At 44.9% G+C, this 15762-nt stretch overlaps 1 protein-coding gene across 2 annotated transcripts in view; it reads right to left on the minus strand.

Annotated features, from left to right (window-relative positions):
- The window catches only part of SLC17A9 (solute carrier family 17 member 9), a 31822-nt gene extending 16869 nt beyond the window's left edge, over positions 1-14953 (minus strand). For both annotated transcript variants that reach the window (XM_054046116.1, XM_054046117.1), the window contains exons 1-2: positions 14546-14953; positions 1934-2131 (exon numbers count right to left, since the gene is read on the minus strand). In XM_054046116.1, coding sequence (XP_053902091.1) covers positions 1934-2131; positions 14546-14703 — 356 coding nt within the window. In that variant the 5' untranslated portion in view covers positions 14704-14953. The remainder of the gene's footprint in view (positions 1-1933; positions 2132-14545) is intronic.
- Positions 14954-15762: the final 809 nt, after the last annotated feature.

The following is a 15762-nucleotide window of genomic DNA, read 5'->3' on the forward strand; positions in this document are numbered from 1 at the left end:
CACCTGTCCATACAGTTACATCTTCAGTGACGCGCGGGCACCCACGGGGAAGTAAACAAAAGCAGGAGCATGTTAATTACAAGCCCACCTTAGAAACACAAGGTGAACACAGGTAAAAGAGGGTGACATCGGCAGGGAGAGAAACCTGATTTTAAAGCAACAGAGAAAATTTTACAAACAACTGAGAGGGTGCAGTAGTTCTCAGCCTGTTCAGTACTAGGGTCCCCTTTTCTATACTGGGAGCCTACCTACACCCCAAATAGCCAGGATCCCCTTCCCAATCAGCAATGCGGAAGGGCAGGCTGGTCACGAGCTCGGAGTTGAGAGAATCCCTGATGCAAGGGAAGTGTTAACGACAAGCAGTTAGCACTGTACTCTTTTTCTCGAAGCATGATGGCATTTTCTGTTCCATCCGCTCTTTAGCATTAGCTCTGCTTGCTTGTAATCTTTCGTGTCCTGTGTGCACTTTGCTTGCAGCGTCTATTAAAGACCACAGTGCGACGGCCCAGCCCGCTGCACAGACAGTGTGTGACTCCGAGACTGTGTTTCTTACACAAAATTTTATAGGAAAGCCGTGCCCCCTTAGGACACTGCAGTCTGGGGGGTGAACTCAAGCAGGTAATTACTGGGGTTTCCACAAAACAGCTGACTGGGTTTTTTGGTTGTTTTTTTTAAATTAATACAATCAAACTGTGCAGCACATGCTTTTCCCAAGCACGACTAGGGGCTGCAAAGGGGAATAAACTCGGGAGGAACTGCCTAGAAACGTGGGCATGGAACGAAGAGAGAGAAAACAAATTCCGCGGATGAGACGAAGAAACGAAGAGTTGATTTCCCTGCAGACCAACGGAACGTTGCCCCTGGCTGGTTGTTCATCGTTTGAATAACCAGTCTGAAAGTTGCCATCCACACAAGGATGGTGTTTAGCTTTTGTTAATAAATAGATCGTGCTTGATGTGAGCGGTTGGCTAATGCTGGCTTTGGGAAGAGCGTTGCAATGATCATAATAATAAGGCCTGGTCTACACACAAGTTTTGTACTGGTATAACTATTTTGGTTAGGGAGGTCATTCTTTATGGCAATAGTTATACCAGTACAACCCCTTGCGTGGATGCAATTATAAAGGTACCTTATATTTGCCTAGCTTATTCCTCTGCCTATACGGGGGTACACGGTACTAGTACAGACGCCTATTGATGTAACTGCATCCACACTAGTGGGGATTGTACAGCTTGAACTATACCGGTATAGTTTACATGTAGGTGATTCCTAAACTGCACATAGGCCACACTCCAGCAAAGCACCTCAGTACTTGTGTAACTTTAAGATCAGGACCAACTTAGCCCTGGTCTACACTAGCAGGGGGGATCGATCTAAGTTACGCAGCTTCAGTTACGTGAATAACGTAGCTGAAGTCGACGTACTTAGATCGACTTATCACAGTGTCTTCACTGCAGTGAGTCGACTGCTGCTGCTCCCCCGTCGACTCCGCCCGCGCCTCTTGCGGCGCTGGAGTACAGGAGTTGACGGGAGAGGGCTCGGGGGTCAATTTATCGCGTCTAGACTAGACGCGATAAATCAATCCCCGCTGGATCAATCGCTGCCCGCCGATCTGGCAGGTAGTGTAGACATACCCTTAGAAACCAATGGGGACTACTCACATACTTAAGTTTAGGCACGGGCTTAAGTGCTTTGCTGGATCAGAGCCATAGGGCCTGGTCCAAAACTTACTGAAGTCAATGGAAAGACTCCCATTGACTTCAATGGAGTTTGGATCAGGCATACGGTGCTTTTCCTCCAGAGATATCGAAGTACTTCACAGCTAGTTTATCAATCCTCATCTCCTTGGGGTGGAGGTTAGATACCTGGTAACTTTGCCCAAAAAAATTATTGCAAAAACTGAGCAAGGGATAATATAAGAAAGTTCCGGTACCGATCGCTGAGGTGCCCGCCGATGATCTGAGTTAAGCAGTAGCCCCAGAAGAAGCTGCTCAGAACAATGCCGGACTGTTTCTTGTCCCAGTCGAAGTGACTGCTCATGGCCACAGCACAGATAGGCATGGTCACCCTGGCACAGTAGAGTAAACAAGTCCCAAGCAGTAACATCGCAGTCCAGATTCGAGATTCAGGCCTGCAAGGATGAAGAAAGAGATGGGGAACAATACAAACCTGATACAAACCTGGGTGCCAACTTGTGATTCAGATCACACAATGCTGCCACACAGGTCAGGCAGGTTTCCCTGAGTGCTTTCACAAGCCGGACAAGTCTATCCTTAAACAGCTAAATGTCACAGCAATGCCAGCTTTGCACCCTGTCACTCACATTCAAAGAGTGCTTCAGCCACCTGCCTTTATGCCCTGTGCTGGTTCTTTAATCCTAAACACTGCTTTGATCCCAGCCATGAAACAGTTAGCAATGTTGATATTCCAATTGCAGTCTTTAGGTTTCAGATTTATGCTGTCTGCAGATTAAAGCATAGGTCACTGCATTGCTTACTCTTGGTCCATGTTTGGAAGAGTTGTTTGCTGTTGTTTTTATAACCAAAAAAATTAGAAACGAATCTTTTTAAAAATATAAATAACAAATGTAAGGTTAGTGCAGGGGTAGGCAACCTATGGCACGCGTGCCGAAGGCAGCACGCAAGCTGATTTTCAGTGGCACTCACACTGCTGGGTCCTGGCCCACCGCTCCAGGGGCTCTGCATTTTAATTTAATTTTAAATGAAGTTTCTTAAACATTTTTAAAAACCTTATTTACTTTACATACAACAATAGTTTAGTTATATATTATAGTCTTATAGAAAGAGATCTTCTAAAAATGTTAAAATGTATGACTGGCACGCGAAACCTTAAATTAGAGTGAATAAATGAAGACTCAGCACACCACTTCTGAAAGGTTGCCGACCCCTGGGTTAGTGTAACAGGTTGGCAGCGTTGGCCTGAGGCACCTCGTCTTGATAGCAAGTGTTGATTAGGCTGAGAAAGGGCTAAGTGGGTTCTGCTGACTCAGAGGCAGGTGATTTGTTACCACTCAAATATCAGGGAAGTAGGAGACGTTCTCTACAGAGGGAGGATCTAAGGTGCGGACTCATCTGTCCAGAGGGAGGATCCCTAAGAAAAGGCAAGGCCAGAAAGGTTTGAGCTAAACTTTATTAATATATTATTGCTAGGTTTTGTATTAAGAAAACCAAATCCCAGGGAGGAGGTGAAGTAGCCTGTGTACAGAATGCACACTGTGTTTGAGAGCAGGTAGGGGATGGCACCTGCTTCTACTTCGATTCTGGAGAACCATTCTGCAGCAAAGACAAATGTTCTGCTGTAAATTTAGGTCCTGATTCTGCAATGTACAACATGTGGGTGCACCCCAGTTCCTGTGTAGAGCCCTGCTGACGTCGGTGTGGATGCAGTCGTCCCCCTGTGCACTGTACATTTCAGAATAAGGGCTGTGGTGACTGGGGAATTAACTATTATTTATTTTTACAGTAGATGACAGGGCCCCATGTGCTAGGTGCTGTACAAATATACAACAAAGAGGCAGTCCTGATCATGGAATACATGGAATCATGGAACTAACCCCCTGCACCTTCCATCCTCCTTTGGACATCTTTTGTACAGAAAATGAATATTTGTTTTTCTTCGTTAGAGTTAATTATGATAGATGTCAGAGTCCAGTTATCCCAATATAACACAAGCCCATTTACAAACATATCAATGGCCCCTGTCACAGGCTGGAATAAAACACAATGAGTGGTAAAAACATGCCAGGCTGTTGTGCCCATTAGAAATTAATTTATTGCTATCTCCTGAATGGAAGGGCACGGGATTCAATGCCAAGTTTTAGCAGGAGGTATTGAGACTTTTCATTCTGTGCTTTGAAGCTTCCCTCCCTCTCCCTTCACACACACAATAACTAACTCAAAAAATTACATATCCTGGCCTGAAGAATAATTAACCACATTTCACCTTGCCTGGCTAATTTAACAAACAGCAACTGTAACAGATGCTCTTAAAACGCCCTTCAGAGGTTATGTTAAAAGGAGACAATACAGCAGTGAAAGTTTAATTCAACCCGAAGCCAAAACTATCCTTTTTTTTTTTGTTCACCCGCAAATGGAAACGCCCTCCCCCACCATCCTCAGTGCTCCGGTGTTACATGAGGAGTCAGGCCGGGTCTATCAAACATGATGCTTTTAACTCACATTATTTTAATTTGTGATGTAAAAAGTTATGAAAAGTTCTTGACATTTTTTTCTGCTCTTCCTTATGATTAAGGCTACGTTTTAGTCTTGGGTATTTTTAGTAAAAGTCATGGACAGGTCACGGGCAATAAACAAAAATTCACAGCCCGTGACCTGTCCATGACTTGTACTATATACCCCTGACTAGATCTTGTGGCCCGGGTGGTGCTGCGGGTGCTCTGGGGGACACGGTCCGAGGGAGCAGCCTGGGACCCCTGCTGGTGCTGGGGGGGTGGGTTGGCGGGACTGGCAGGCTCCCTACTCGGTTCCTTGCGGCACTCCCCGGAAGTGGCAACATGTCCCTCCCTCCCTCAGCTCATAGCTCCACATGCTGCCCCCACCCCAAGCGCCGGCTCTGCAGCTCCCATTGGCCGGGAACTGTGGCCAATGGGAGCTGCGTGGGTGGTGCCTGCAGGTAGAGGCAGTGCGTGGAGCTAGGAGCTGAGGGAGGGACATGTCGCTGCTTCCGGGGAGCTCCCCGAGGTAAGCGCCGCCTGGAGTCCTCACCCCCCACACACACACCCGTCCCCCGCAGCACTGAGCCCCCTCCCACATCCCAACTCCTGTTGCTGGGGACAGTGGCCCGAGACTGCCCTAGCAGCAGCCGCTGCAGAAGTCCTGAATGTCCCGGAAAGTCATGGAATCCTTGACTTCTTTGACCTCCATGACAAACTCGCAGCCTTACTTATGATCAGAACAGAGGCCTGATTCCCTCCTGGTGGGAAAGGGGACTGAGCAAAGGGGATGTAAGATGCTACCATGCTGAGGCAGCACACGGGTGTGAATGTCTGCGTGGAGGTGCAAGGCAAGAGAGACTCAAGCCCACTAAGTTCAATTGTTCTTTATAATATTGCCTGGCAGTGCTTGATCCTGTGGGTCTTTGCAGCGGCAAGTACAGAGGCCCAGATCCTCAAAGGAAATGAAAAGGAAACTCCGACTGAGGGTAAATATTTTTTGCCGGAGGAAGATACCACCTTCTGGCCCTTGACTTCAATGCAATTTAGGAGTCTACATACCTTTGAGGATCTGTTTGCAGTGTTGTTTTAGCCGTGTTGATCCCAGGATGTGAGCAAGACAAGGGGCCGGGGAGGTAATACCTTTTACTGGACCAACTTCTGTTGGTGGAAGGGACCAGCTTGGAGCTTCATCATAGAGCTCTTCTTCAGGTTTGGGGAAGCTAACCAGAGTGTCTGAGCTAAATACAAGTTGGCACAGATTGTTAAGCATCAAGGGTTCACGCGTGCTGTAAGAGTCCACTTAAATGAAGTGGGCAATGAAGGGTTAGCAGGCAGAGGTGTTACAAATTGTTATCATGAGCCATAAAACCAGTCCATGGTTTTTAGTGTCCTGCGGAGTTATGCATTTCAGGTCCCAGGCCTGTGTTTTGAAGGTGTGGTGCAGGTTTCTTTTGAGGATGAGGGCTGAGAGGTCAGAGACGCGCTTTGGGGAAAGTGTTTGACCACGGGTGAGAGGGTATTTTTGCCTTTTATCATTTTTCTGTGTGAGTTCATTTGAGAGCGTAGTGAGTGTCTGGGCCAAAGTCCTTACGCCCTAATACAAGTGTGAATAGAAGGCAGGCACCCATGAGTCACGTAAGGCTAGGTGCTAGTGCCCCTCAAACTTCAAGCAGTCAATGGAGATGTTCCCTTGGCTCAAATGCTTTACATCAGGCCCCCAACAGAGAAGGGGCTTACGCCTTGTATCAAATCAATATACACCTCTACGTCGATATAACGCTGTCCTCAGGAGCCAAAAAATCTTACCGTGTTATAGGTGAAACCGCGTTATATCAAACTTGCTTTGATCCACCGGAGTGCGCAGCCCCGCCCTCCCAGAGCACTGCTTTACCGGGTTATATCCGAATTCGTGTTATATCAGGTCGCGTTATATCGGGGTAGTGGTGTAGTATCATTTTTACACCTTCATTTCACTGGTGTCCATGATTTCACAAGGCAGTGAGAGAGTCAGGCCCAGGATGTTGACAGGGAGTGGCTGGGTCTAGAGAGACAGGAGTGTGTTTGATTGTCAACAGGCAGAGGAGTTGCTTAACTCACACTCCCATTCGGTGTGACTCCTACAGAAGTAACTGGGTTGCTGCCCAGGCGGTGCTCTCATTAACACTGAATCAGGTTCCCCTTACCTTGTGCATATACATGTACCACGCTGCACCCACACTGTGTAGGATCAAGGCCTACAGCATTTTAAGTATGGGTAGAAGAAGAGAGGGAAGACAGTGGTGTGGTTAAAGCACTACCCTGGGATTCAAGACCATTGCGTCAATTCCCAGCTCTGTCACAGACCCTTTATGCCCCCTTTGGCAAGCCACTTAATCTCTCAGTTTCCTATGGAGATAATAAGCCTTCCTTTGTCTGTCTTGTCTTTTTAGATGGTGAGCATTTTGGGGCAGGGACTATCACTTACTGTGTGGCTGCACGGTGCTTTGCATAATGCTTCCCTAATCTTGCTTGCAGCCTTTAGGCTCTATTGTAATAAAAATAATAAATAATATACAGAAACCACAACAACCGGGGTGCTCGGAAAACAGAAAATGTTTTTCTCCCCACCTGGTTTTTGACAAAATTTCTATGGAAATTTTCCGATGAGCCTTAGTTTTTAATCCTTTTTTTTAAAGGGTGGCAGATTATTTCACATGGCCTGAATATTCTCTTTGATTACTATTCTGTTCTATTTATTTCTATTGTTTTGATTTTTTTAAAAGTCTAGCTATAGCTGTAAGCATAAACCAAGTGGAGAAGCATGAAGAAGACTCCACAACAGTACAAGCTTCTTAGGCGGCATTTCCAGCCAGAAAATCTACTAAAACAACGCTAAATGTCACATATAAGCACTGGGTGCCCACATCCACACCAAACCATTGAAAGAATTAATCCTGTGCAGGGATACTGAGGCGCTTACATCAGAGGAAAGAGCCTCAGTTGCGGAAGCATTTTCCCCTAATTATAGTTACCATTGTAACTGCAGATGAGTCACTGGTCTGCCTAGCTCAAAACAACAACAGACAAGGTTATTAGGCAAGTCTTTATAGACGTTGGGGTGGGGGGAGGAAATATATGACCCTCTCTCAAGAACTAAATATTAATAAATAAAAATATTTTGCATGTCTATAACACTCTCAATCTGAGCTCAATGTGCTATACTGGGTGAGGTTCTGTGGCCTGCAGTGAGCAGGAGGTCAGATGGTCCCTTCTGGCCTTAAAATCTATGAGATGTTAATAAATTCAACCTAATAACCTCCCTCATGAAGGGAGAAAACATAATCTGTCTGTTACTGATATGGAAACTGAGTCACAAAAACACAGGTCTAAGTGACTTGCTCAAAATTCCATATAGCAGTGGCCAAGCTGGGAACGAACTCAATTTCCTGATGTCTAGTCCTAATGCTTTGTTGAGTTTTCAGTCCCAGTCTCTCTTCAGGAGCCTATTAGGTGTTCTCCACTCCCTGGGGACTTGGGATCAAGAACTAGTCTTGCTGACTATGGGCTGGGAGCCCTGGAGAGACAATAGGCCAGATTCTCAGCTGTCATACGGGGCTCTCCAATCTCCATAATCAGGGGTTCTCAAACTGGGGGTTGTGACCTCTCAGGTGGTCGCAACATTATTACATGGAGGTTGCAAGGTGTCAACCTCCACCCCCAAAACCCGCTTCTCCTCCAGCATTTATAATAGTGTATAATATAAAAAATTGTGTTTTTAATTTATAAAGGGGGTGGCACTCAGAGGCTTGCTATGTGAAAGGGGCCACGCATACAAAAGTTTGAGAACTGAGACTAGCAGCTGTCCCTCAGCAAAACAAGTGGAAGATATGTCTGCTCCTGCAGGGGACTGAATACACATCAGCTCTCAAACTAATGCTCCCCCTTCTCTTACCTGCACAAAAGCTTCACAACCCCCCAAGCTACACAGGAAATCATAAAGATGAAATAGAAACCTGTGGTTCCATCTCTTTCCCACAGCATCTAGGGCACATGTGTGTGATGGGGGAAGTTCATTACCTAGAAAGTAACCTTTGTTTTATCAAGCACTAGTCAACACTGGGACACACCTATAATTAGCTCCTGTGTTTGAGCCACAGTAATCCACATAGGCTTGGGTGTGGTTTGTTTATTCTGACAACCCTCAGACAGCTGTATCTGATGCTGTCGATTTTTTTCCTTGTACGGCAGTGTTGAGCTCCATGTCTCCATCAAAGTCGACGCAGCTCTCTGGCTGTTCACTGCAGCTCTTCTTTGAAGTGTCCCTGGGTAACAATCCCCGGGGACTGTGCTCATACCAGCTGAATCGCTCAGGTGAAAGCAAATATCGCTCTCTAAAATTTTGTATCAGTTGAGGACGGTTATAACTAATTTCCTAGGATGCTGCAGAGCCCCCAAAGGCAAAATAAATCAACAACCTAAGCCTCACTCTAGCCCAGGGAAAGCCAGCAGCAAAGTGTTCCTTTATTTGCAATGTGTTTTCACACTGGAGGAATTTCTCCAGTAGCTGCCACAGAGCAAATATTTGTTCAACTTCATTTCTCTTGACTCAGTCTTACCCCTTTCCCCCAATTGGTGATTCTGTCTGTTTACAGCCGTTTCGGCTGACTTTTCAAATGGATTCGCTGAAGCTCAAGCTATCATTAGATTTTAGTTTAATGCTGGTTTGCAGGCTGGAATGAGGATGGTCATATATGCGTGTATTTTAAGGAGGGATATGGGAGATGTTCAGACAGCAAGGCTAAGAACAGTCTCATCCAACTACATGGCCAGTAGCCCCAGCCGTTTGTTTTTGTTTTTCTAAAGGGAGTTTCCTATGGTAGGAAGAAGTTATAGGTTCATATCCTGGTCCCTGTTAATGCTGTTTTGTGTGGCTCCAGACAAGGGCGGGTAGCGACGGTGAACCTGCCCTCTGGTGATTCTACACTGGGGCAATGGTCCATAGGGGCCACTGCAGACAGACAGCCTGTTAGGGCAGTGCTCAGAACTACCTTGGGGCAGCTCTGGAATAGGAGAGGTGCAAGCTGCCTTCTCCCTGTTTCTGACGAATCCACCCCAGTGTCTCTGTAGCTCAGTCTCCTTCTCTTTAAAAAAGGGACAAGAATGCTCCTTCCCTCGTAAAGTGCTGTGAGGTCTTGGGATGCAGGTGGCTGCCTGTGCGCACAGTGTTGTCACGCACCTCATGCATGTCTTCACAGGGACTAAAGCAAGAGTGTTGTTAGCCCAGAATTAGACCTGGCTGCTGCGGGTTTTCACTGCACAGAAACTTACCAGAGAATTCCCTTTCCTGCTCTGATGTCTCAGAACATCAGGTGTTCTGCTGCAGTCAATGGCAATTAAGGAAGTACTTCAAAATCCTAGCCCCCTCCTGTATCATAGGTCACTTTATTTTTTCTTCACCGACTGCTGAAAGTGTCAGAGCCATAACCCTGTTTCCAGTCATGTTTGATAATCCTCCCTGCTTTATTGTCCTATTCCGGTGACTTTTTGCAGCTTATCTGTCCATTGCTTTAATTTACAGCGTCTTTGTGGCAACTTTCGAAGTGAAGTAAACACAGCACAGTCACACAAATAAGACTGTACGGAAGCAAGTTAAATCAGAGATACTGCCAAGGGTGTTGGGTAGTTATTTTTAACTCCGCTTGATGGTTGTCTTCCCTGCATTTGTTTTTTCTCAAAAAATGATTGCTCCCCACCATTGAAAACCCAAGTGCTTCTTTATGTTCTACCCTTCCCTGCCCTGTGCCTGCCTCGCCTAATTAGATTGTAAACTCTTCAATACATGGACCAGCTACTGCTCTGCTTGTGCCATCTAACGCAATGGGGCCCCATTCTGGGTTGGCCTGTAGGCACTGCCAAAACAAACACGATTAATAACTGTCGAGAGAGAGAATCCTTTTTTCCCCGATTGCAACGTGTCAGACACCAGCTGACACCTTATGATCTGTAGCCATCAAAGGTAGCTTTGATTTTTCAAACCAATCAGCTAATAACCAACTAGAATGACCTAGAGGGGTGGGTTTTTTCCCACTGGGAAGACAAGTTTGTTTATTTCATGCCTCTCTCCTGAGCATGGATTTCCTTAGCAGAGCCACAGATGGCAACAAGCACCGTTTAGCAAGAGCAACTTTCTGGTCATTCCCTCTTTTGATATTTTGCTTTTGGCAGAATAAAGATAGAATTTGATTCTAGCCAGTAGTATGAGCAGAAAAAAACAACTAAATCAGCCTGGAGGAGGTGGAAAGGTGCAACTGTAATCACACACAGACATGCTGATCACAGAAACAGAGAAATAACACTTGACAATGCTGAATAACCACAACTGGCAGCTGGTTTCTTGATTACACCTCCTCAAATAAAGGGGTCTTAGCAAGTATGTTATTTAATAATAAGATGAGTGACTCGTACAGTAAAAAACTAATGGGACTTGAATTGTGATCATCAGAAAGCTGTGAACAGAATAGTGTAGTCCGTGGGGTTGGGCACAGGACTAGCAGTTAAGTGACCTGGGGACAGATTCCAGCCCATCACAGCCCCTTTACACTTCCTCTGCAGAAAGCAACTGCTCTAGTTTATACCATGGACCACACCAGCCCCTGGTGTAGCTCAGAACCTAGAAGGCAGACGGCCCTCAATCCCTACTGAGTCTTTTGTGCTGCAGCACCTGAGAGGCACAGCCCAGAATCTGCCCCCTAGACTCCACCTTCTGAACCTGGATCTGCCCATGACTTTGTGTGTGACGTTGGGCAAGGCATTTCACTTCTCTGTGCCTTAGTTTCCCATCTGTAAACTGATGATGATGATATTTACATACCTCCTGGGGACCCTTGCTTGTAAAGCACTGAGATCTATGGATGAAAAGTGCTCTCCAAGTGCTAGGTTTTATTAGTTATTTTATTATTGTTGTGACTCAAAGTAGGGTGACCAGATGTCCCGATTTTATAGGGTCAGCCCGATTTTTGGGTCTTTTTCTTATATAGGCTCCTATTACCCCCTACCCCCATCCCAATTTTTCACACTTGCTGTCTGGTCACCCTAACTCAAAGTAGCAAAGAGTCCTGTGGCACCTTATAGACTAACAGACGTATTGGAGCATGAGCTTTTGTGGGTGACCAGATAGCAGGAAAGCTTATGCTCCAATACATCTGTTAGTCTATAAGGTGCCACAGGATTCTTTGCTGCTTTTACAGATCCAGACTAACACGGCTACCCCTCTGATACCTAACTCAAAGTGACATCCTTTTCCTGTACAGCTATTCAAGCACCCTAAGCAGAATTTTTTGAGTGTTGTTCCTTGGAAGAGAAGGGATGGTATGGGATAATGGAACCACTGGAGAGTTCCTCGAAAGTTTGGGATTGGCAGCTGGAGAGGATAGGATAAGATGTGTGGGTGAAGGGAAAGTGAAAAGTGAGCTGAAAAAATGGAGAATAGAGGAAGAAGAATAAACCAGGGAGAACAAAGACAGAAAAACAAACGTGCAACGATAAGTGGTTATCTGTCTCACTGCGCCAAGGGGGCATGGAGGATCTGGAAGGCTGCCTGGCTTGTCTTTTGTTTCTGTATGAAAATGGATTCTGTCATTTCTCCATATTGATGAATCCTTGTTTCTGTGACAGTAGCTCATTAGCTTGAATGAAGGGTAAAGTAAAGTTCATCTGGAAATATTGATATTTATTTATGCCTATTATTTTAAAATATACAATTGATTAGAAAGCATCCACCTGCTCAGATAGTTAGCTTATATAACTGCACAAACCTGCCACTCACCTGCTGTGTGACCATAGGCAAATCACTTCCCTTTTCTGTACCTGTATTTCCCTTCCCACTCTTTGACGGTCTTGTTCACGGGGCAGGGACCTGATTTCTGTGTTTGCATGTGTGGTGCATAACACAATAGGGCTTGGATTCTAGCTGGAGCCTCTATGTGCAACAGCAGTACAAATGATAATCTTATTGACATTTCCATTATCCTCCATCCTGTTCCTTCATAAGGTTTGATAGAACACTTGTTGATAGAGCCAGTTGGACACAGGACTGGCAGCTACTAGATTTTCATCAAAAATTAGGGGTTCATCAATCTTTTTTTTTTTTTGGAAGAAATCTGGAATGAAATCTGCCAACATTTCCCTTTGCAGCAGTGGGGCAAATTCTCTCGCCCCCTTTTTTTTTTTTTTTAAACTTTCCCTCCACCCTTTTCTAATGGGAAAAAGAAAACAAATCAGAGAAGCACAGGTGGGGGGCCACAAATTTGAAACAAAGTTTTCCCCAAATGAAACTTTCATTTAGATTTTTTTATATTGGCCCATCTACCCTCTCTCCCTCCCCACAAACAAGTGAAAAATGTTGACCACTACAAAAACTGTACTTTGGTTTAAAAAAAATTACAACCAGCTCTACAGATTGCAACTTCTCTTAAATTAGACTGTAAACTCTTTGGGGCTGCATGTCTAGCCTTTACTCTCTGCTTATACAGAGTGCAGCATTGTGCAGCTCCAAATCTGCTTGGAGTGTCTGGGTCAGGCCACAACATAAATGATCGCTAAGAACATTAGTTAAAAATGACTGCTAACTTTTCATCAGCATAGTGTTCAATGCAAATCAATTAAAAAAAATCAAATAAGTTTTCACAGATTGATTGATTTTACTTTTTTACCACCTCTCCTGGGGGGTCTTATCCAAAGCCCACAAAATCCACTGAATTCATTGGCTTCAATGGGTAGTTGATCAGAAGACTTTCTCTAACATGTGTGGTGGTGGTGGTGATGGGAGGTTCTGGGCTACAGCCACACTTGGCAGACGAGAGGATCAAGGTCAGTCGCATCAGCCATCGATGTAATGGTTATTTGTTATGAAGCACACATCATTTTAAAGAATTCTCGCCATGATGAGCTTTCAGTTTTGCAAGGCTTCTGCCAATTAGTCACCGTCCTTATCTATCTCCATCTCCCAACCATTTCACCAACATTAACCAATTAATTCCTGACAGCACCCTTATGCATTATTAGAGTGGCTGCAAACTGAAGCCTAAAGGTTAAGTGATTTGCCCGAGGCCAGAGAGAAGAGTCGGTTTTAGAGAGATTAAAAATAGATAATTCTTAGGTTCCTACAGAACACAAGACAACCCTGAATTTACACATGCCACCACTGTCAAAGGCAGTACATTTTGGCTTAATAACCCTGGAGATTCAGCTATCCTCAGAAAACATCAATTTGTTATTTGTATTGTGGTAGCGCCAAGAGGCACCAATCAGGAATTGGGACCCCCTCATCGTACTAAGCACAGTACTGCTGTGTAATGAAAATGGGAAGTGTAGCAATTTTACATGTGTCACCCAATCACATAGCATGTGCCATAGACTTGTACAACTAAGTTTATACACAAGGTTTGAGCCTGTTTTCAATATTACATTTACACACACAGTGGAGAATACAAAATGAGCTAGGAATCATTCCCGGATCAACTCAGATTAAAATAAAATCACATACACTGCTGCACCCTCTAATAGTTAAGACTGGGCAGCTAAACCATTTTAGAATATGATTTTTCACAATGCACATTGTAATTGGTAACCTCAACTATTACTATATCCATCATATTGATAATCAGCATAAAGGCAGTGTGGATGCACATTTTTGGCTGAAAAAAAATGTTCTTTTTTTAAAGTCTTAATTATTGAACTTGGAAAAACTATTACTGAGTAATCTAGCTACCTTTAATCTTAATTAGTTATTATCTACAGTGCAAACATAACTGCTGAGACCTTTTGATAAAAAGCTCTTAATGTTTCAAACGGCATGTTTGAATAACCAACTACAGAGCAGATACAAGCTCAATTGTCTTGCATTTAAAAAAGTGTTTTTAGCACAGATTTACAAGGAAGACAGTTTGTACAGTATCTATCTATATGCGGGTTCTTCTTTGCTCCTCATTACCATTGTATCATTTCATAGTCTTAATGTAATTATCCTCACAACACCCCTGTGAGGTCAGGAAGTGCTGTTATCTCTATTTTACAGCTGGGAAACTGAGACACGACGAGTTTAAGTAATTTGCCGGAGGGTCCGCAGGAAGTTTGTGGCAAAGCAATGCATTGAACTCAGCTCTCCCTGTGTCCCAGCCCAGGATGGAACCCCAACCACTGGCCCATCCTTACAAAACGACACTGTCATTCAGGAACTCTCATGTGTTTTATCTACAGATTAAAGAGCCATTAAACGGGAAAGAAAACTCTGCATATTAAAACTACATAGCAGGGGGTTGTGCACAAGGAAAAGAATAAAAATACGTATAATGACAGACTGTATAGTCTTACCTGGACCAATAGGAATCCACAGTCCCATCTTTTTTCGTGCCTTCCTTATATGTATTCTTTACAGGCTGCTGCTGATGGTAGTGGTGGCTATGAGGATGTAGCGAGACCAGGTCAGAACTATACACCTGAACACCATTCCTACCGATACTTGAAGCCATTCAATATTTTTGTTACAAAAGGGTGACGACTCACTAAGTAAAATGACACGGATAGACCGTGCGGTTGTGGCACTTTTTGCAAGGATGCTGGAGTGATTGCGAAAAGGGCAGAGAGCAATGACAGGAAAAATCCCCAGAACAGGGTTACATTTCCTACTCTCCTAGAAGGTGCTTGCTTAAAGGAAAGATGCAAAGCCAGGCTCATTCACAGGGAGTGGATGCAATGCCTGCCTGTCACCGCAGCCCTGCCTGTTACTTTGCGAAAGCCGAGCTGATCTGGTTTGGGATTCAGAGGGGAGTTTGTCTCTTTGCAATACAAAGTCCACGTGTCAGTTTTCAACTTCTCTTCCTGTTGGAGCGTTTCCAGGAAGCGAGTCTGGCAGCGGCTAGTACAGGCTGCGATCAGCCCGGGGGGAAATTTACAAACTGGATTGAGCGTCCAATGTTGTGCAGCGGGCCGGAGCGCACTGTACAAAGATTTAGCCCCAGGGTACCAGAACCACGGCCGAGTTTGAATGGGTCCACTAAGGGATGATAAGCAGATCTGCAACCAAATCACCCCTTTCAACTCTTCCAGCCAGAAATGACGTGGTACAGGGTAGTATAAGAACAGAATTCCTTTGCATCTCACTTGAATCAGTTGCAAGTAGTGTTGCTATTAACATTGGAGTCCGACAGTTTTATTCCTCCCGTGGACCGGGTGTCTGTATTTGTACCAACGAGAACCAAGGCGCATTGTTAATACCAGACCACGGTGCAGCTACATTGCTCAGGGGCGTTGCCGGCTGGAGGGAGAGGCAGGATAGATTCCTAGACCTTTTTCTCTTGGTGCTATAAACCTTTCCCATGCGTTGTGGAGAAGGGGCGAAAGGGGAGAACCGCACTCCCAGGGACAAACAAACTATTTTTATTATTTGGAATATGATGCAAGTGGGCTGTCCCGTTGCAGAGATGTTAGTAGAAGTGACCCAGCCAGAATGGAAAACTTAAGTGTGTGTGTGTGTGTGTGTTGATCACAAAGGCACCTGCATTTGTGATCAGTATAAAAGCAGGGGCAGA

Source organism: Malaclemys terrapin, chromosome 12 (genome assembly GCF_027887155.1).
Source record: "Malaclemys terrapin pileata isolate rMalTer1 chromosome 12, rMalTer1.hap1, whole genome shotgun sequence".
NCBI classification, from domain to species: Eukaryota; Metazoa; Chordata; order Testudines; family Emydidae; genus Malaclemys; species Malaclemys terrapin.